The sequence below is a fragment of the Zalophus californianus genome, chromosome 13 (assembly GCF_009762305.2).
Source record: "Zalophus californianus isolate mZalCal1 chromosome 13, mZalCal1.pri.v2, whole genome shotgun sequence".
Lineage (NCBI taxonomy): Eukaryota > Metazoa > Chordata > Mammalia > Carnivora > Otariidae > Zalophus > Zalophus californianus.
Genome location: NC_045607.1, coordinates 93,930,221 through 93,950,256, shown reverse-complemented (window position 1 = coordinate 93,950,256; position 20,036 = coordinate 93,930,221). Strand labels below are relative to the sequence as shown.

At 48.8% G+C, this 20,036-nt stretch overlaps 1 protein-coding gene across 23 annotated transcripts in view; it reads left to right on the top strand.

Annotated features, from left to right (window-relative positions):
• PTPDC1 (protein tyrosine phosphatase domain containing 1) overlaps positions 1–19,688 on the top strand; it is a 56,479-nt gene extending 36,791 nt beyond the window's left edge. For 19 of the 23 annotated variants that reach the window (XM_027616172.2, XM_027616156.2, XM_027616163.2 and 16 more), the window contains 8 exons: positions 1,512–1,683; positions 3,925–4,005; positions 4,224–4,342; positions 5,270–5,407; positions 8,933–10,173; positions 13,239–13,424; positions 14,789–14,899; positions 16,979–19,688. In XM_027616172.2, coding sequence (XP_027471973.1) covers positions 1,512–1,683; positions 3,925–4,005; positions 4,224–4,342; positions 5,270–5,407; positions 8,933–10,173; positions 13,239–13,424; positions 14,789–14,899; positions 16,979–17,098 — 2,168 coding nt within the window. In that variant the 3' untranslated portion in view covers positions 17,099–19,688. Of the gene's footprint in view, positions 1–810; positions 1,062–1,511; positions 1,684–3,924; positions 4,006–4,223; positions 4,343–5,269; positions 5,408–8,932; positions 10,174–13,238; positions 13,425–14,788; positions 14,900–16,978 lie in introns of those variants that run through there. The other 4 variants (XM_027616150.2, XM_027616149.2, XM_027616174.2 and 1 more) reach the window with 4 other exon arrangements.
• Positions 19,689–20,036: the final 348 nt, after the last annotated feature.

The window sequence follows — 20,036 nt, the reverse complement described above, 5'->3', positions numbered from 1 at the left end:
ACATGCCTCCACTAAGACATTCCTAAAGCTTCGTTCCCCCCCCCCCCCCCCCCCCCCCCCGGCAGTCAGTGACAAAAGGCACAGAATTGCATCTTTGAGTGTTTGAGAGGCATGGCCACTTAACGACCTGATAAAGGCATGGCCAGGATCTGTGTTTTCACATTCTGAAAGTAAAAGTATGGTAGTCTGTGTCTTCTGATTAAATCAACCCTACAGGCGTCTTTATGTGCTCTGTTCAAGTATTTTTTTAAAATAAGTTCTATCAGGAAAATTACAGGGGACTTTTTGGTTTTGAAGAACTGAATGGTGTTTTAATAATGTTACGAGGTATGCTTCACATTTGACTTCATTACAGTTAACTTCTTGTCCACCCTGTGCCAGGGAGGAGTAGAAAGAAGTTTTTTCAGACTGTTCAGAGAATACTTATGAAAGGAATAGCAGAATTTAAACCTTTCAACATGTGTATACGGCAGGGTCTGTGCCATAAACACATTTTTCTAAATTCATTACAGTGTGTTAGATGTAATCCTTTGAGCTGGCAGATCTTTCAACTGTGTATGAGAAACAAAATAGAGTAGTTGCAATTTAGTGTAATCTATTTAAAATACATGTTCTTCCCTCTATTTGAACAATCTGTCCAAAATGCAGTCCATTCATGTGGGATTTTGCCTGTACAGCTCTGAGTGGGAATCAGTAGTTTCTTTGTTCGTCACTATGGAAACAAGTCAGCCTATCCCGAATGGCTGTCAGATCTCGCAGAGTGATGCTGGCGGCTCAGCATAACTTCACCACGGAGCAGGCTGGCGCTGCCATCCCCTCTCGCCTGCAGCTCTTTCCTACTGGGAGCCCAGCCATGCAGGACCTGCCCCGGCGGTGCTCAGCCCTGCCCTTCCTCAGCTCCTTCTTCCAGGGCCGCCGGCACTCATCCTCGGACCCTATCCTGCAGCACGGCCGGCGCGGCTCGGCCGCCCAGACACTCTCCTCGTCCTCTCTCCAGGTGATGGTGGCAGTGGCCTCCGTCAGCTGTGCCGAAAGAAACCCAACTAGCCTCCAGAGAAAAAGTAAAGCTCTTTTCCTTCTTGAAGATTGCCATAGCTTTGAGTTTAAATTCAGACCGTTGACAATTAATTCTACATTGTACTTTCACTGTCTGTTATGCTGAGAGCTTCAGTGGACATGTAATAGGGGATAAAGTGATTCAATGTTTTGTGCTTTTGCATTAAAAATGTAATTTTTGAAAAAATTCATTTTCTTGTAAAAAATCTGCTTTTATGGTTTCTTCCTCTTCATTACCAATATGACATGTGGAGATTATTGTGTGTGAAAGCCTTTTCTATATTAAGAGATCATGCACTCAGATGAAAAGGAAACCGTTTTATTTCTGACAAAATGAAGGGAATGTAGCCCCGGCTCGTCATCTACAATCCTGAGATAACATAGAAGCTGTTTCTCATGTTACTGTTGCATTTGGAGAGTAGAATTTTGAATCCTCTCTTCCTTGTATGTTCTAGGAAATTCAGGACGTCCAACACCAAAGTACACAAAAGTCGGAGAGCGTTTACGGCATGTGATTCCTGGACACATGGCCTGCTCCATGGCGTGTGGTGGCAGAGCTTGCAAGTATGAAAACCCGGCCCGCTGGAGCGAGCAGGAGCAAGCCATTAAGGGGGTGTACTCATCGTGGTAAGTGAGTCTGCAGCAGCCAGTGGCTGTGGAGGAGGGAGCATATGGGGGTGTGAAGGCGGAGGACCCCACCCCCACCCTGGCCTTGTGACTTGATGAGCTGTGTGATCTTGGCCGCCTCACGTGGGTATTCTGAACCTCTTCTGTAAAATGGAAATAATAAAACCAACCCACAGGGGTTTTTTAATTAAGTGAAATGATGTACGTAGATCTTAAAGAAATGGTAACGAGATAGCTCTTAAGTATTGGAAGTTGCCAGAAATAATGTGTTCAGCTATAAATTTGAGAAGGCAGGAGGTACATATGTGGTCTGTCAGTTTCACACAGGTACGTGTTAGCCTCATTTCTTTTTGTTCCCGTCTTCTGGATGAAAGGGTACACTTCCCCGCAAATACACTGCCTGTGTGCCTCAGTAGAGAGTGGTGCACATTGTTGGCTCAGCAGGCAGGGTGAGACGGGTGCATGGTTTATGGTACGCGGATGTGATTCATTCTGCAGTGAATACTTCTGCTTCTTGTTATTAACGGTAAACTGTCAAGTGTACCTCTTTTGGGTTTTTTTTTTTAAGATTTTTTATTTATTTATTTGAGAGAGAGAGAATGAGAGATTGCACGAGAGGGAAGAGGGTCAGAGGGAGAAGCAGACTCCCCGCTGAGCAGGGAGCCCGATGCGGGACTCGATCCCGGGACTCCAGGATCATGACCTGAGCCGAAGGCAGTCGCTCAACCAACTGAGCCACCCAGGCGCCCAAGTGTACCTCTTTGGATGTAGTGATGTCTCTGATGAATTCTGACAATCAAGCCAAATCACCTTTGTTTGTTTTGTTCATTTGTTTTTTAAAGATTTTTTATTTATTTATTAGAGCATGAGTGGCGGGTTGGGGGGGAGCAGAGAGAGGAGAAGCAGACTCCCCGCTGAGCAGGGAGCCTGACGTGGGGCTCGATCCTAGCACCCAGAGATCATGACCTGAGCCGAAGGCAGCTGCTTAACCTACTGAGCCACCCAGGCGCCCTGCCAAATCACCTCTGAAGCCCACTAAGAGGAATTCACGGTTTAAAGAACTCTAGTGGTGAATCATTTCCTGCAGCAAGAATCCATTTCCAAATTAGACTTTTGTCAACCGGCCCACCTAACTTGCAGCCTGGGCTTCTTTAAATTTGCTGGCATGTGTGTAGTGATAGAGTTGGGGTCCATTGTCAGTGCCGTTCCCCACAGATCATAATTCTAGTCTGAAGAGTGTTGTGTGAAAGCAAGCACTAGGCCTGAGGTGTGCTTGGACCATAAATTTCCAATAATGCAGCTTGAGATCACATTAATATTTTTGGTTTATTTTTGACCAGACATCTGAGTCTTTTTCACCTGTCATGCTTTCATGGTACTTCTCTCCTCGTCTTATACTAAGTACTACTGAATTTGGCGGGGGAGGCCCCAATCAGTTTTCAGGGCTTGCCCCAGCAGGGAGGCATGGTATCTTTCTGGATTGTGCTCTGCTCAGCTGATGTCTCTGTTACTCGTCAGGCTCATGTGACCCATAGCTCCCGATAGACGGCCTGATGTATCTTTCACCAGAGCCCTGAGGAGGGGCAGCTGTCTGTTCCGGGGCCTCTGTACATTTGTTCTCAGGCCAGCATTGTGCTACACACTGTCAAATTATTATGTCATCTTCATAAAGCTCCTGAAAGTAGGCGTGGTTAATGTCATTCTATCGATGAAGGAATTGAGGTCCAGAGAGACTAAGTAATCTACTACCCAGCTAGAAGTAGAAAAGCCAGCATTTGAAACCGGCCCAACTGACTCCAAAGCCCATATGTTTTGCTGAATTACAATAACTCAGCATTTATTCCTAACCACATGCCAGGATTTGTGCTGAAGACTTTACACCCACGTTGTGTTGAATTCTCATGCCAGCCCTGCGAGGCAGGCGTTATCCCTATTTACCATAATAGGTAACTGAGGGGCAGAATTAGCTTTGCTGCTCAACAAGGTTCCTCCACAACGTCCCCTGGAAACCACACTGCCGGAGTCACCAATACTTTACATCCTGGAATTTTTTCCAGGGATTCAGGGTTTCTTAGAGCCCTCATCATGATGCAAAATTGAAGCCAGAATTTGTATAAGAAAATTGTTCTAGATTTGTTAAAATCATAGGGAAGTAGGGGCTTGATATCTCGTTCTCTTAGTTCTTAGAGCTGGAACGTTCCAAGTCGCGTGTATTCTCACCAGCCGCCCCTCCCATCCTAGGGTCACTGAGAATATCCTAGCCATGGCTCGCCCGTCCACTGAGCTCCTCGAGAAGTACCGCCTCATCGAGCAGTTCCAGAGGTAAATGCCACGTTGTTGACACACTTGCTAAGCCAATTCGCGTGTTCTCATCCATTGCTTTTGACGTCAAATAGTCAAACAATAGGCAGTGGACAGCTTATTTTGACTAGGAAATTGAGGTTTTTTGAGAGTGATTAATAATGTTTATTAATGCCAAAAATGCTTGATTTTTTTTAAACACTTGCTCTCAATATAACTTTTTTCTTTTCTCCTATCAGCCATGGCATAAAAACAGTCATCAACCTGCAGCGCCCTGGTGAGCATGCCAGCTGTGGGAACCCTCTGGAACAAGAAAGTGGCTTCACGTACCTTCCAGAAGCTTTCATGGAGGCTGGCAGTAAGTCCTTCCACCTCCCCTCCATGAGTTACCAGGAACAGCACCCAGACTCTTGGGTGCCCAGCTCTCCCATTGTCACCGGGTGATAGAATGACCGCTTTCTGCAGGGGGTGGGCTCCCTACAGGGAAGATGAGCTGACTGATTCTAGATAATGTGGCCATTCTTCTCGGGTGGTGCTGCTGAAAGTACAGGATTCCTTTTGTCCTGTGAGAGGGATCTTGGGAGGAGCCCTATAGAAACAATGCCCGCGTTAGTTACCATGGACACTGGCCCTGCTGCTCTGCGCATCCCGTAGTCCTTGTTTCTGCCTCCCTCAGGCCCTGCAGGCTTCGTGAGCCCCCATTCGCCCGGGTCACACAGTGTACACATGGCAGCAGGACTGGAACCCGGGACTCACTCATGCCCTTACTGCTGCCCAACTCTGCCTCTGGGTAGGACGCAGGGAGTCTTTATGTGACAGCCCCAGAAGCCCCAGTCTTGGGAGCCTAGGGATGGAGTCCACTGAACACATGCCATTCAGGACCAGACTGGAAAGGACCAACCCTGGCCACTTTGGGGACTTGTTATTAAGAAGTGTGTGTCTAGCTTTTTTTGTCTCCACTGGGTGGAAAATCTGTATGTACCCACCTTGTGCCATTTATGAGTCCTTTAGACACACTGCCATACTTAAACAAGATGCCGTGCTTCCCTCTGTAGCTGAGTAATTTGGGCCAACGTTGGGGACTTTATTAATTTGCAATCCTGTTTCACCTTAATTCTTTCTGGTTGTAAAAAGCCTATTATTTTAGGCCTCCACATCCAGTTCAATCTGTATGCCTTACAGCTTTACATTTTTCATGAATTCACTTACTTTCTTCAGATGGCTATGCAAGTACTTTTCCTCGATGTCAATTGTTTTTTCCTGTTTTCTTTTTTTCATTGTCCAGTTTATTTCTACAATTTTGGATGGAAGGATTATGGTGTAGCATCGCTCACCACCATCTTAGATATGGTGAAGGTGATGACATTTGCCTTACAAGAAGGAAAAGTAGCTGTCCATTGTCATGCAGGGCTTGGTCGGACAGGTAAATACTAGGAAGTGGATTTATTGTCTTGTAGTATATTTAAACATGTAAAGAATAGTATTTTGTAATTCTAGAGGATAAATATTTTTCAGAATCCTATCAAAGTTTTGGAGTCAAATGGTAGAAGCCACTGAAAGAAATTAGAAATAACTTAAATAGTTTCAGTGATCATTTATTTGTGAGAGTATTTTTGAGAGACTTAAGCCTGAAAACTCATCATATTTAGTAAATAGATGGCTTTCCACAGCTCACTAAATGATTATTCTGGTTTTTCTTTTTCAAAGGAAACGAACCCCAACACTTTATTTGTAATACATAATGTCTTTATTTTTTTTAAGATTTTATTTATTTGTTTGACAGAGAGAGACACAGCGAGAGAGGGAACACAAGCAGGGGGAGTGGGAGAGGGAGAAGCCGGCTCCCCGCCGAGCAGGGAGCCCGATGCGGGGCTCGATCCCAGGACCCTGGGACCATGACCTGAGCCGAAGGCAGACGCTTAACGACTGAGCCACCCAGGCGCCCCCGTAATGTCTTTTTAAAATATAATTTTCCTTGGGCGCCTGGGTGACTCAGTTGGTTAAGCAACTGCCTTCGGCTCAGGTCATGATCCTGGAGTCCCGGGATCGAGTCCCGCATCGGGCTCCCTGCTCAGCGGGGAGTCTGCTTCTCCCTCTGACCCTCTTCCCTCTCGTGCTCTCTGTCTCTCATTCTCTCTCTCTCAAATAAATAAATAAAATCTTTAAAAAATATATATATATAATTTTCCTTAACCAAAATAATGAAAATAGAAAGCATTGTTTTATTTGGTGTGTTCTAAGCACTTTACACAAACTTTTTTTTAAGTCTTTAGCAATAATGTGAGTCTTGAAGGAGCCTAAGCAATTTGCTTCATTGAGTAAGTGGCAGAGCCAAGATTTAAATTCATGGCTGGAAGGAATTTATTTGTGAAGGGAGTCTATCTGTGCCTAAAATTCTATATAAAAATCAATGATTTTACTTAAAAATGCAGCAGATCTCAGTGCAGTGCTGATACTGGGGCAAAAATAAATACTGTAAAGCTAGAATATTAATTGTCATCTGGTCCAGCCAGACACCTGAGCTCAACACTGTCCACAGTGTACCTGTGTACCTGCCTCCAGTTCTCCCACCTGCTTGGGAGTGTGTCCAGGACAGGGACTCAGTTCTGCCTGAGAACGTCAGCTCTTAGGGGCCAGCTAAAATCTCACTGTTCTTGGGGATTCCACACGACAGCACTGCAGATACTTCCTACTTACCCTAAAGTGCCATGTCCTGGTGAGAAAGATCTGTGGGACGCTGCAGCTACTGGGAACCATGCAGTTTGCAGAGGTCCTGATTTTCCTGTGTAACGTGATTAACAAACTTGGTGAATCACACAGATGTCTTCTGATTTGCCTTTTACCTTGATATTAGTTAACTATCAAAGTTGGATTAATTGATTAATTATCACCACTATGTTATTCATTTTAATTTAAAATTAACAGGAATAATAATGTTTATAACATTAAGGATGTTTCCTTTAATAATAAGTATTTATCGAATAAAGTTATATCTTGGTCTAGAGAAAAGCACTATTAGTGTAGAGAATAGTCCAGAAATAAACTGTCAGTGTGAATAATCCCCAAAGAAAAAAAGCCCGAAAAGGAAGAATGCCAGGCTGGGAATGTGGCAACAATCGATGGCAAAGGTGGCAGGAGTGGGAAGTCAATGTGCAACCAGGGCGGGGGATGGAGTGCACTGTGCTCGGCTCCTTATCCTCTTCAGACCAGCTTCAACAGGGAGGAAGGCAAATCCTGCTCTACTTCCTGCTCTGAACTGCTTTTAAAATATTCCGTACAGTCAATCCATACACTGTTTGGACCTTCCCCTAACCTCCTCTCACTCCCTCAGGCCCTCACCATACTTTCTGTCTCATCCCCTTACTACACTCACTCCCTCAGCCCCTCAGCCACACTCACTCCCTCATCCCCTTGGCCCCACTCACTCCCTCAGCCCCTCAGCCCCACTCACTCCCTCAGCCCCTCAGCCCCACTCACTCCCTCAGCCCCTCAGCCCCACTCACTCCCTCATCCCCTCAGCCCCACTCACTCCCTCAGCCCCTCAGCCCCACTCACTCCCTCAGCCCCTCAGCCCCACTCACTCCCTCAGCCCCTCAGCCCCACTCACTCCCTCAGCCCCTCAGCCCCACTCTCCCTCATCTCGCTCACTCACACTCACTCCCTCATCCCGCTCACTCACACTCACTCCCTCAGCCCCTCAGCCCCACTCACTCCCTCATCCCCTCAGCCCCACTCACTCCCTCAGCCCCTCAGCCCCACTCACTCCCTCATCCCCTCAGCCCCACTCACTCCCTCAGCCCCTCAGCCCCACTCTCCCTCATCTCGCTCACTCACACTCACTCCCTCATCCCGCTCACTCACACTTACTCCCTCAGCCCCTCAGCCCCATTCACTCCCTCATCCCCTCAGCCCCACTCACTCCCTCATCCCCTCGGCCCCACTCACTCCCTCATCCCCTCGGCCCCACTCACTCCCTCATCCCCTCGGCCCCACTCACTCCCTCATCCCCTCGGCCCCACTCACTCCCTCATCCCCTCGGCCCCACTCACTCCCTCAGCCCCTCGGCCCCACTCACTCCCTCATCCCCTCGGCCCCACTCACTCCCTCATCCCCTCGGCCCCACTCACTCCCTCATCCCCTCGGCCCCACTCACTCCCTCAGCCCCTCGGCCCCACTCACTCCCTCATCCCCTCGGCCCCACTCACTCCCTCATCCCCTCGGCCCCACTCACTCCCTCAGCCCCTCGGCCCCACTCACTCCCTCAGCCCCTCGGCCCCACTCACTCCCTCAGCCCCTCGGCCCCACTCACTCCCTCAGCCCCTCGGCCCCACTCACTCCCTCATCCCCTCGGCCCCACTCACTCCCTCAGCCCCTCGGCCCCACTCACTCCCTCATCCCCTCGGCCCCACTCACTCCCTCATCCCCTCGGCCCCACTCACTCCCTCATCCCCGCGGCCCCACTCACTCCCTCATCCCCTCGGCCCCACTCACTCCCTCATCCCCTCGGCCCCACTCACTCCCTCATCCCCTCGGCCCCACTCACTCCCTCATCCCCTCGGCCCCACTCACTCCCTCATCCCCTCGGCCCCACTCACTCCCTCAGCCCCTCGGCTCCACTCACTCCCTCAGCCCCTCGGCTCCACTCACTCCCTCAGCCCCTCAGCCCCACTCACTCCCTCAGCCCCTCAGCCCCACTCACTCCCTCAGCCCCTCACCCATACTTACTCCCTTTCAGAGTACAGAGAGGACTGTGGATTCTCAGTCAGGGGGAGAAGTGACATATAGACAAGGAATAAACACTTGTACAAGAAGTCAGTAAGTTATAATTGTCCTTAAAATGATCCTTTATATGGTTTCCTGACACATATTCAAAATTTAAATCTTAAAGAGCGATAAATAAATAAGTTATAAACTTTTTTCATACCAATCTTCTCTTCTTCACCTCTAGGCGTTTTAATAGCATGTTACTTAGTTTTTGCAACAAGAATGACTGCTGACCAAGCAATTATATTTGTTCGGGCAAAGCGACCCAATTCCATACAAACTCGAGGACAGCTACTCTGTGTGAGGGAGTTTACTCAGTTTCTGATTCCTCTTCGCAATATATTCTCTTGCTGTGACCCCAAAGCACACGCTGTTACTTTAGCACAGTATCTTATTCGCCAGCGGCATCTGCTTCATGGTTATGAGGCCCGACTTCTGAAACACGTACCCAAAATTATCCACCTTGTTTGCAAATTGCTCCTCGACTTAGCCGAGAACAGGCCAGTGGTGACAGAAGAGGTGGCAGAAGTGCCCAGTCTATCTGCCGAAATTGAGAAGACGGTTTCTGAGATGATCACCCTGCAGCTGGATAAAGAGTTGCTGAGGCAGGGCAGCGATGCATCAGATTCCTCCCTGCCCACTGCAGTGCCCACAGATTTTGAGAATCAGGATGTGATTCTTTCCAGCGAGCAAGAGATGGACCCTCTTTGGAAGAGACGGAATGTCGAGTGCCTTCAGCCCCTGACTCATCTGAAAAGGCGATTCAGTTGCAGCGACTCAGATTTAAAGAGGGCTGAGTCGCTTCTGGAGCAGGGGGGATCTCCATGGACAGGGCCTGCGCAGGCATTGCTTGGCTATCATCCCGGGCAGCAGAAGCCCATCAGCCACTGTTACACCCCCCAGTCTCCACAGCTTGATCCAAGTAAGGAAAAGCTGGTCCGAAATACATTCTCTTTCTGGAATCAGGCTAAATTTGGAGGCCTGGAAGGACTCAAAGATGAGGGGTCACCAGTTTTCCATAGGGGGACGATTGCAAAGGAAGTACAGCGGAGTAGAACCTTCTCTTCGGGTGTTTCAAGTTCATACAACCCTAGGGAACCAGTTATACCAAACCTTGCAGATATCCCTACGGAACCAAACTGTTCTCCCCAGCAAGCACCCCGCTATCAGGATGGAACTCCTGCTGGTTGCTGCTCCGACACCCCCCGCAGCCCCGTGGACTGTGGTTTCAGCCCCAAAGCACCCTTCTCTGGTGGACGCATCCAAGCCCAGGACAGCAAAGATCTGTCTGCAGTTGCTCCACACACTGCTTTGCAGTCTGAATTGAGTGTCGAAGCCAGGAGAATACTGGCAGCCAAAGCCCTGGCAAGTTTAAATGAGTTTGCAGAAAAGGAGGAGGTGAAAAGGAAGGTAGAAATGTGGCAGGTACTTGTATTTCATTTGATTATGTGTGTGGGGGAAATACTTATGTCAGAACAAAAACATAATACATTTTACCAAATTTAAGTATTATGAGAATTTGAAGACCTGTTTATGTAATACTTAACTTTTGAACTTCAGGTTTCTCAATCTCTGTGTGAAAGAAAGCACTCAGTGCTTAGCACTTAGCAGGGCCCTTGGAGCAGGGCATTGATGCTGATGCATGTGGCGGCTTCCTGCTTTCCTGCTGGGTTTGTGGGATGGACAGACCTCAGCAGACAGCTTTAGGAACTGACTTGTGCATCGCTAACCTGAGTCTGGTGAGGAGAATCACTGACCAAGAGACATAAGCGAAATCAGAGAAAATTCTTTTCCAAAGTCATCAACACAAGTGCTGAGTGAGGTCAGGAGGACACGTGATGGATGCTGTCTGCACAGCATCCCTTCCCGCAGACTTCCCAGTGCACCCCAATGAGGCAACAGTCAGATTCCACAAAGCAAATGGGAGCAAGCCACAAGAGTACCTTTGTGTCATTAGGTTTTTAAAAAAGATTTTATCTGTTTAGAGAGAGCAAGAGGGGTGTGGGGGTAGGGGCACCGGGAGAGAGAGGCTCCCAAGCTCAGCACCAAGCCTCACGTGGGGCTCCATCTCACGATCCTGAGATCATGACTTGAGCTGAAATTGAGTCAGACACTTAACTGACTGAGCCACCCAGGCGCCCCTGTGCCATTGGTTTTACCCGAGGTTGTGTCTTTGGGGTCCATTTCTTGGCTTTTACTTAAATTAGAATGTGCAATTTTTAAATTTTAACCCCTTTTTGTGGTATATTTTCATTAGAAACATAGTCTTAAATCAGTTGTGCTCTTTGCCCTGAATGAGCAGCTGGTGTAGACAAAAGGCAGGCCTTACCACCTGGTTATCAGAAACTAGTAAACTGCCCAAATGTGGGGATGACCTGGGGAGGCCTGGCTCAGTGAAATCAAGACTTGTTAGCCTATAATCTCCCACGAATTATGTGTGTATCTGCTCCTCTGTATTCTACATTAATTAAGCAAGGCATGTACACTTTCTAGGAGGTTCAGAACCTTCCAGATGCAGAGGTGGGAAAACTAGGCACAGAGCCTTGCACCCACTTAGAGCTGTGGGACTGCAGAGCATGTGCACATTGTCAGAACTGCAGGTGTTTGCTGATCAAATAGTTACATATATTGATTTCTTACAACACGAAGTATTTTTCTTACTCCAAACTGAACAAACTTTTGGCTCATTCTGGCTCAGTCTGCGGGCCCTTCCCTTGTAACACCACAGCCATGGGAGCTAGTGGTTGGACCCCTCATAGGTCAGCCCAGCATGGGCCAGACTGTCAGAGCACTTCACATAGAAAAGCATTTTCCAGAGGTGAACACGACCCTTTTGTTTGGATAGGCTTGCCCTTTGTTTCACTTTCTGGATTTTATTATGGGCCTTTCAGCAATAAAATAACTTGAGTTCTGGAAAGAGTCCAGTGAACTGTGATTTGGACGGCACAGTGCTGCCTGTGCCTGTGCTAGGCCCTCTTTCTTCTGCCGCATCACCTGCTCTCACAGGGACCCCGTAGGGCAGAGGATACCCTAAGATTCTTCATTAATCTTCACAGTCCTTATGAATTAAGTATCACAGGTAGGGAAGCCGAGGGTCACGGGGGTCAAAGCACATGCTCAAGGTCATGTGGCCCGAATGTGGCAGGGCCAAGATACAGCTCATGAGTTTAATACTTTGCTAAGCCCCCTCGAGGATTTCAGAAAACATGACAGTATAACAGCATTTTACTGGGAGGGCCTTTGACTTGTGCCATTCTGCCCAGCTTCTGGTTACTGCAGAGCAGATCTGCTGTGTCTGTGACCCGTGGGGAATGGGGCCTCCGTACAACTAAACATAGTGGCTTCTTTATAAGATAATAAAGAGGAACCAGAGGAACCCAGAGCCAGAGGACCCTGGCAGCGGGGCAGGAGCATCACGTCTGGGGTCAAGCAGAACCCAGGGAATGCCGTCTGCCCCGTTCTGCTTTGGGATCCTGGGCAGGTACCCTCTTCCCTGGGCACATCTGCCATTGGGGCCTCACTTCAAGGGGCTGTAGGAATCAGATAAGCCATGTGCTACAGGCTGTCCTGTTCTAAGCTTTGAACATACCAGATGCGTGAATGAATGGATGTGCAATTATTATGCTTATTCCTGTAGCACACAGAGACTTTATTTACTAATGCCTAAAACTGAGCCCCATCAGAAGTTAAAGTTCTTCCTGTTTTTCCCCTGCTCTCTGTGAGGTAAACTGTTAAGGCCTGCTCCTTAACTTACCTCCAGCGTTCGGGGCCTGGGCAAGACTTGCTCGTCCCCTCCCCTGTGCAGTCTCAGGATGTGGGGCTGGCTCTGTGGCCAGGCCTGCATGGGCCTCTGAAAAGGAACGTGAGACAGATGTGTCTGCCCAGTTGCAGACTGTTCAGCACTTTTCTGGGGCCTACTTTGAAGATTTAGTCAGCTTTTCCTTGTCCCAGGGTAATTTGCAAATGTTGTCTTATGTATGCTTTTTTGTCTAACATTCTCCTTCATCCCAGTAAGTATTTCTCTTTTGTCCCAAGGAACCTAAAAAGGAAGGCTCCCTCTTCCTGAACAGTGTCTGTGGTTTCAGAGCCCAGTGGAGAGCTTAGCCTTTGGGCCAGCTGAGCCCCTCTCTGAGGGAGCTTTAGTGCACACATGGGGCACGGGGTCAGCTTCACAGAGGGAAACTGAGGCTTGGAGAGATTCAGCATCTCAGCCCAGTGTGCCACCTGGAGGTGGGGGCACTGAGAGGGGCGCACATCCACCCGAAGCCCGAGACTGTCACTCATGAACAGTGTGAAAGCCGTGAAACCTCGAACGGTGCCACCTCCCCGTCCCTCCCCCTCTCCCTCCTCCTCCTCACCCCTCGCCCTCCCCTTCCTCCCTCCCTGCCCCTCTTCTTTTCCCTCTCCCTTCCTCCCCCCTCTTCCACGCCCCTTTTCCTCCCCTCCCCTCTCCTTCTTCTCCATTCTCCCCTTTCTTCCCTTCTTTTTAGAAAGAACTAAATTCCCGAGACGGAGCTTGGGAAAGAATATGTGGCGAAAGGGACCCTTTCGTCCTGTGCAGTCTAATGTGGTCTTGGGTGGAGCAGCTGAAGGAGCCTGTGATCACCAAAGAGGACGTGGACACGTTGGCTGGCAGCCACGCAGATGCCACAGAAGCGCTGTTTTTATTAGAGAAGGTAAAGAGGCTGTTGGGCGGTTGATGAAGTTAACCACGGCCCTTAGCTCAGGCTTCGTGCACAAAAATCCATTATGAAGAAGGGGACTTGTGCAGAATCCCATACCTGGGTCTGATTTAGGTTTTTCCGAGGTGAGAAGAAATGCACACCCAGCATCACATGTAGAAGGTACAAAACCAGACAAGGAGAACCCCCGTAACCCAGCAGCGCCCCTCTGAACATTTGCACGTCCTTTGTGTCAGACTTAGTGCATTTGTTAATGTGGTCACGGACAACCGTATACTTCATTTTTTAGACACACACAGACATGAATGCACACGCTCGCACACATGCGCACATGCCTGTCAAGGTGAGGACGCCCCGGATCCAGAGTCCGTTTCCTAGTCTGCCTTCTCTGCCCCTGTGTGAGGGGCTGAGAGAGGAGGTCGCCCCTGGGGCAGTGGCCAGGCCCTTGCCAGGTCATAATTTCCGTTTTCCCCTTCATTCAGCTCCATGGCCTGGAGAGGGTGAGGCCCCACCTCTCAGGAAAGGCAGTCAGCGTGTGTCACAGCAGCACCTGAGCTCCAGTGGCTCCGCACACAACTTGCGTCCGTCTGTCACATGGCGCCCGCCGCGCCTTCGTCATCCTTCACTCCAACCCCCTCATGTGGGGTGTTTACATTATTTCAGGGTTTTACTTCGGCAGCCATCCCTGTAATGATCACTTGTGCTTGCAGGGTTTTCTGCATTTCCGATTAGGCCCTCAGAGTAGATTTCCAGAAGGGCAGTCAGTGGCTCTCAGGGACGAGTGTCCTGGATGCATGTCGGCTCCAGAGGTGGTGTCTCCTTTGCTTCTCTAAAGGGAACAGCCCCTGGGAGTCAAGTCGGACACGTTCCTTGGGGACTTTCCCCCTGAAGTTCCATTGGGCGCACTGCTGGGGGACCACGGCTGTCTCTCCCCTTCCCCCCCTCCCTCCGCAGCTCCCGCCACAGACAGGGCATGCTCGTACTGACCCTGGCTGCCCACTAGTCCACGTACCACCGTGGCATGTCAGCATCCGCTAGCTGAACTGAAACAGTTGTGTCTAGAAACGAGTGGATCCTCCCATTGGTTCACTGCAAGGAAGACATTTGATTTGAAGTTACACTGATATTCATATTCAATTATACTTATAACTAAGCAGCTTTGATTTTATCTCCTGAAAGCTTTTCAAATTATATAAACACCTATCAGGAAACATTGGTAGAGCCCTTGGTAGAGAGTTTGGTGTTTGATGTTATGAGTACTTGGTCACACACCAGCTCCTGGCTCTGCACTTGCTTTGAGTTTATTTCTGGAGGCATTTTTCAAACCACTTGTTTGATTTTGATTTCTGCAAAAACAGGGCCAGCACCAGACCATTCTCTGCGTGTTGCACTGCATAGTGAGTCTGCAGGCGGTCCCTGCGGACGTGGAGGAAGCCATCCTCATCCGTGCCATTAAAGCCTTCACCAAGGTGGGTCACGTGCTGCTGTCGGCATAATTGCAAATCAGAATCCAGAGGCCCCCCACCTGCTCTAAAATAAAACTTTCAGTATGTTTTTCCTTAATGGAAACATGTTTGACATTTCTCAAACACAGTTGTAGACTTTGGCCAAAAAATATTAGTTTCTCAACAGTGGTATTAGAAAAAGCTGAACTGTGGGTTTTTTGAAGGAGAACATTGGAACAAAGAGCTTTCATACAGAAACAATTGGATGTTGAGAAAATTCCTTTAAATCGTGTGCCAAGTGGGAGAGAATCTTTTCTGGTTGAGCCTATTCTACTTTGGGCCTAAATGCATAACACCACTGAGAACCCAGCAGCGATGACCCGGGACCCTGCCCTAGTTGGCAAATCAAAGCAGAAAGTAATAAAAAGGTTTCCTTTCTATGCACATCCTTTTGGCTTGCAGCAGTCCATCCTGGCTGAAGCAAGAACCAGGGACATGCCGGGAGAAAAGGCTCCCCTCAGCCCTTCAGTTTGGTTCCTATCATAGGGGATGTGACACTGTCCTGAAGCACAGAGCCCAGCTTCTCAACGACGGTGTCTGCGGTAAACGTTAGCGATTCTGCCCGTTACTGTTCGTGCGGTTCACCGCGGCTTCCCCCTGTGCTCTCCACAGCGCGCCCTTGCAGGCGTCGGCGTTACTCTCGGGAGCTCTGCGGCCTCTGCGTCTCTTCTCAACAGTTTCCAGAGCCAGCGGTTCAGACCCACAGCACGTTGTCTTTTGCACCTTACATTTATGTCTTCATAGACCGCGAGGCCACCCACCCTTGGGGAGGGTTGCAGTTGGGTGCTTAGCAAAGTGAACAATTCAAGCCGTTATTAATGTTAATCAGAAGTTTTTGTAGCTAGAATAAACAGTGTAATGACATTTCTGAATTTAATTGAAAAAATCCTTAGTGTTGGTTTCTCTGAATGTGGTAGGAATTCTTTATAATTTCTGTTGGCCTTTTAGGGGGATCTTGATGAAAAGTTAAACATAGCAGTTGTTGCAAACCCGGCTTTGAAAAGGTTGGGAGACATCTGTGGCTGTGTCCCCTGGTGCACAGTGTCGTGAGCAGAGGCCCCGACCGCTCTCGTTCTGGGCCAGCTCTTCAAGGAAGCTGTGCGGCAGCTGCTTCCAGGGTGACGAACATTCTGTTTCTCTTCGGCCAGAGCTTTCCAGCCCCTCAGCAAACACTGGGGTCACCTGCGCCCAGAGGTCAGCCAGGATGTGCAGCCCACCTGGGCCGCTCCGCGTCGCCCCACCTCTTGTTGGAGGGCGAGGGTGACTGTGTGATTGTGACATGCTACCTGGAGGGTGGAGTTGTCTGTCTCTGGCCCGGCCATCCTGTGTCTACAAACGTGTTAGCCAGGCCCAGGCCCTCCGCAGCACCACCGGGAGTCGCACGTTTCTGTGGGAGTGGGAGTGGGTGCAGGTGAAGGAATTGCTCAGGTTCTCTGTCCTCCTGTCGCTCGACCCTGCAGCCGAAATACACGGACACGGTACGTCCCCACCATGGGGCAAGGGAACTAGCTTCCACGGGGGTTTTCTCTGTGGCAGACAAACACGTGGCCCTCTCACTCCCACTGCTCCCGGAAGTGCCAAGGCGGTGGGTATAGTGGTGTGCCCGTGACACAGGGCAGGCGTGGGCCGGGGCCGCGTAGCGGGCTGGTGGCAAGCTGGGCTCCCGGGCGGGTTGCCGCAGGGCAGCCTTACAGCTGGAGACCCCTTTGACAGACCCTGTCCCTTGTGCCCCCGGTGCTAAGTCTCCAGGTTCAGAACTCTGCCCTCACAGCTGCCTGGCTTCACGACAACCTGCGAGTGAGCGTGTCCGGGCAGGGGTTTCAGTTTTTGAGTTTGCACTCATAACTTTGGTGTTGACATGATTGGCAGTTCTAATATAGTCTTTTGATTAAAATGAATGTGTGAACGGTGTTATGTATGCTGTTTATTGTATATAATTGTGTTTGTAAGTCAGAGTTTTTTTTCCACCCTCCTTTCTTTTCTCCCAAAATCAGCTGATTAAAATTCTGCTACTATGCCCTGAGTCTGTCTATTCTTTGTCAGCAGGTTAATTTTGACTCTGAAAATGGACCACTAGTTTACGACACCCTGAAGAAAATATTTAAACACACACTGGAAGAAAACAGGAAAATGACAAAAGATGACCTTCAGCCTGGCATTTAGTGATGCTTTCCTTGTGGCGGACCCCTCAGACCTAGAGACCCAGATGGCGTTTCTGCGCACAGATGAACAGGTTGGAGTGTGGAGCCACTTTGTCTCATAGCACTTTATCTCAGACGCTCTTGGTTTGTGCTAAGAACACTCATTTCTGTTGGGAGCAATTATTTATTTTAAAATATCCTCGAGCTACATTTTTGTGTTGAAAAATTGCCATAACGTTGGTGCCACTTTCTTGTATTTATTTAACTGAATTAATACTGTTGTATTAATATGTTAAGTATGTGGTGTTTACATCTTTGTTCTTTTTGACATTTTGGAAAAAGTTGTGACTCTTCTTTCCCAAACAAATATTTTGTCAGTGGAACCCTCCTGGAGTTTTTACCAAATAGGTAATTTTAGTAGTAAAACTTCACTGTGGATCCATCCCCCTGATCCATGACCTAAGGAAGTCACAGAGTGTCTTAAGCAGTTTTGTATTCGTTAGTAAGAAGACTGTTGATTTTTTTTTAAGGATCTTTTTTTTAATTTGCAAATTTTTTGGTTTTTTTCTTTTTATAAACGCGTCAAAGGATTTCAAAGTATATTATTTCTCAGAGAGATTTAGTTTTGTGTTGAAGGTTGACTGTGAGGTGGTTGGGATTTTTTACCACAGGAAGTAGACTTGCTCTTGGTCAGGCTTCCAGACCCCGTGCCGACCTCTGCTGTCACAGGAGGCAGGAACGCTTCTCGGCACGTCCAGCCTGATGCCCACCAAACAGCGTCTTCACAGAGGAAGCAGGGGCCGTGGTGGGCAATGTGGGCAGCTGCTCAGAAGCAGGACTCCACAAGGAGGAGCAGAAGGCGGGGGCAGGCTCCATGCAGCAGCGTGACCACTGGCCCACACCTCCCACATCTGCCCTTCCGTGGACCCTGTCATCTCAGGGCCCTGTCTTCGGCTACTTGTCACTCTGAGAACTAAGATTCTTAAATTGAATGTGATGCACGTAGGCTGCAATCATCCTCTGGGCTCGAGATAAGAAATAAATGAACTAGTTACTGCCTAACTAGTTCTCTGTAGACCAAACTGTCATTCAGCAGTTGAAGCCGTGATGAACATGTGCAGCACCAGAGGCCAGGCCATACAGAGGGTAATCATTTTTCCCAGTAAATGTGATATTCATCTAACCAATTTCACAGTAAGGCTATGACCTAATTTTAGAGACAGAATTTCGGGGAAAGTGAGGCTAACCATGGATGAGTCTCCCCGACTCCTGCATCTCTGAATCAGGCGCTGGCACATCAGAAATATGGTAATCCTTGTTGGTCTTACAAACTCTGGCGGCAAATGCTGAATGTCGTTACCTCCCACACTGTTTAAGTTTTCTTAGGAAACTAGATCCAGTGAATTTTAATGAACTGGCTACACATTCCTGAAATTTCTCATTTTTAAGTGCCTGACCTGGAAAAGAAGGGAAAGATTACATTTTATCCAAAGGTACATTATAAAAATATGTTTTTTACCCAAAAAGATGTTTACCGTCATTTCTGTCGGTCTCACATGGGCAGGTGCCAGCAGGGCTCATTGGACAAGGGGCTATTGGCCTGTGTGTGAGATGGTCCCGCACAGCCCCAGCGTGACCATGGCAGTGCACCAGACTGAGGTAGAGAGCTGGTGGGAGAAATAAATCAGGCTGTCTGCAGGCTTTGTATGTATTTGAATAAAAATGAAAAGAACAACCCATAACCCTCGTACACTTTAGCTTGGAGCTCCTGGTGATACAGGTGTGGTTGGTGATGGGACGATCCTGACAGGCAAACTGGGTCAGGGCTGGACATCAGTCAGGCTCTGGTCGGTCCCAACTCTGCTGGTCCAGTGTGAGCAGGCGGGGCAGGAGGGGAGAGGAGAACTCTAGGAGGAGCGGGTGAGGCTGGCGGGGTTCCTGCCTTCCTGCACTTGAGTGGATGAGGAGTTCTCTGCAGGCCAGAGGATAGTTCCACTGACCAGAAGAACGTACAGGGTTTTGGGATTCAGCTCAGTGGAAGTGTGAGGGGCCAAGAGCACACACTCAGAACTGACGGCCGTGGCCACGCATGTGCGTTGTCTGGGTTCTTACCAGACCCGGGGAGAAATATTATTCATACTTGCCTGTTGAAGGAGTCTAGTTGGACTGACTGCCGACTCTGCCCTCCTCCCTCCGCACTGACGGAATGCCTGGCAGGGACCATGGGCCTTGTCAGCACTGGGCTCCATGGTGGCACCATAGAGGATTGCGTTGTTTGTCACTTAGTGAAGTACCCATCATCTCTGTCCTCTGGAGCCGGCTGAGCTGCCATGTCACTGTCATATGATCTCAGCGTATCTCACTTAGGAAGTGCAGGATTTCCGGCCACTTACCAGTTTTCCTTCTATCCGAGAGCTCGCTGATGCCCTCTGCACCGAAGTGCTGCTGGTTTTGAGATTGCTTTATCTGTGTGCAGAACTCAGAAACACCCTGTAATGTGCTTAGTCGTGTCTTCAGCCAGCTCCCCAGTCTTATCTCAGGAAGAGCACGTGCTTTCATCATGCTGGCGTCCATGAAAAACCATGTATCATAACTTCAATAAAGTTTCTCTGTTTTCTCTTAAATGGAGGACACCTGCTCATGTGCTTGCATGCTGCTTCAGCCAGTTCTTTAGAGGTCTGAAGAAATCTCCGGAGACAGTCTGCTGCAGACAAAATGCATATCCCAAGCTCCCGCTATCTGAAGGCCCACAAGTAATTTTGGGGATACTCAAGACATTTTTGTTCATATTGTTCCAAATGAACAAGGATCGATATATTTTCAGTGCAAGTAAAACAAGAATGACATTCCCTTTGGTGCTTTTTATGAATATGGCTCAAGAGTATCACCTTATCTAAAGGATCCTATTTGGGGCACCTGGGTGGCTTAGTCACTTAAGCGTCTGCCTTCGGCTGAGGTCA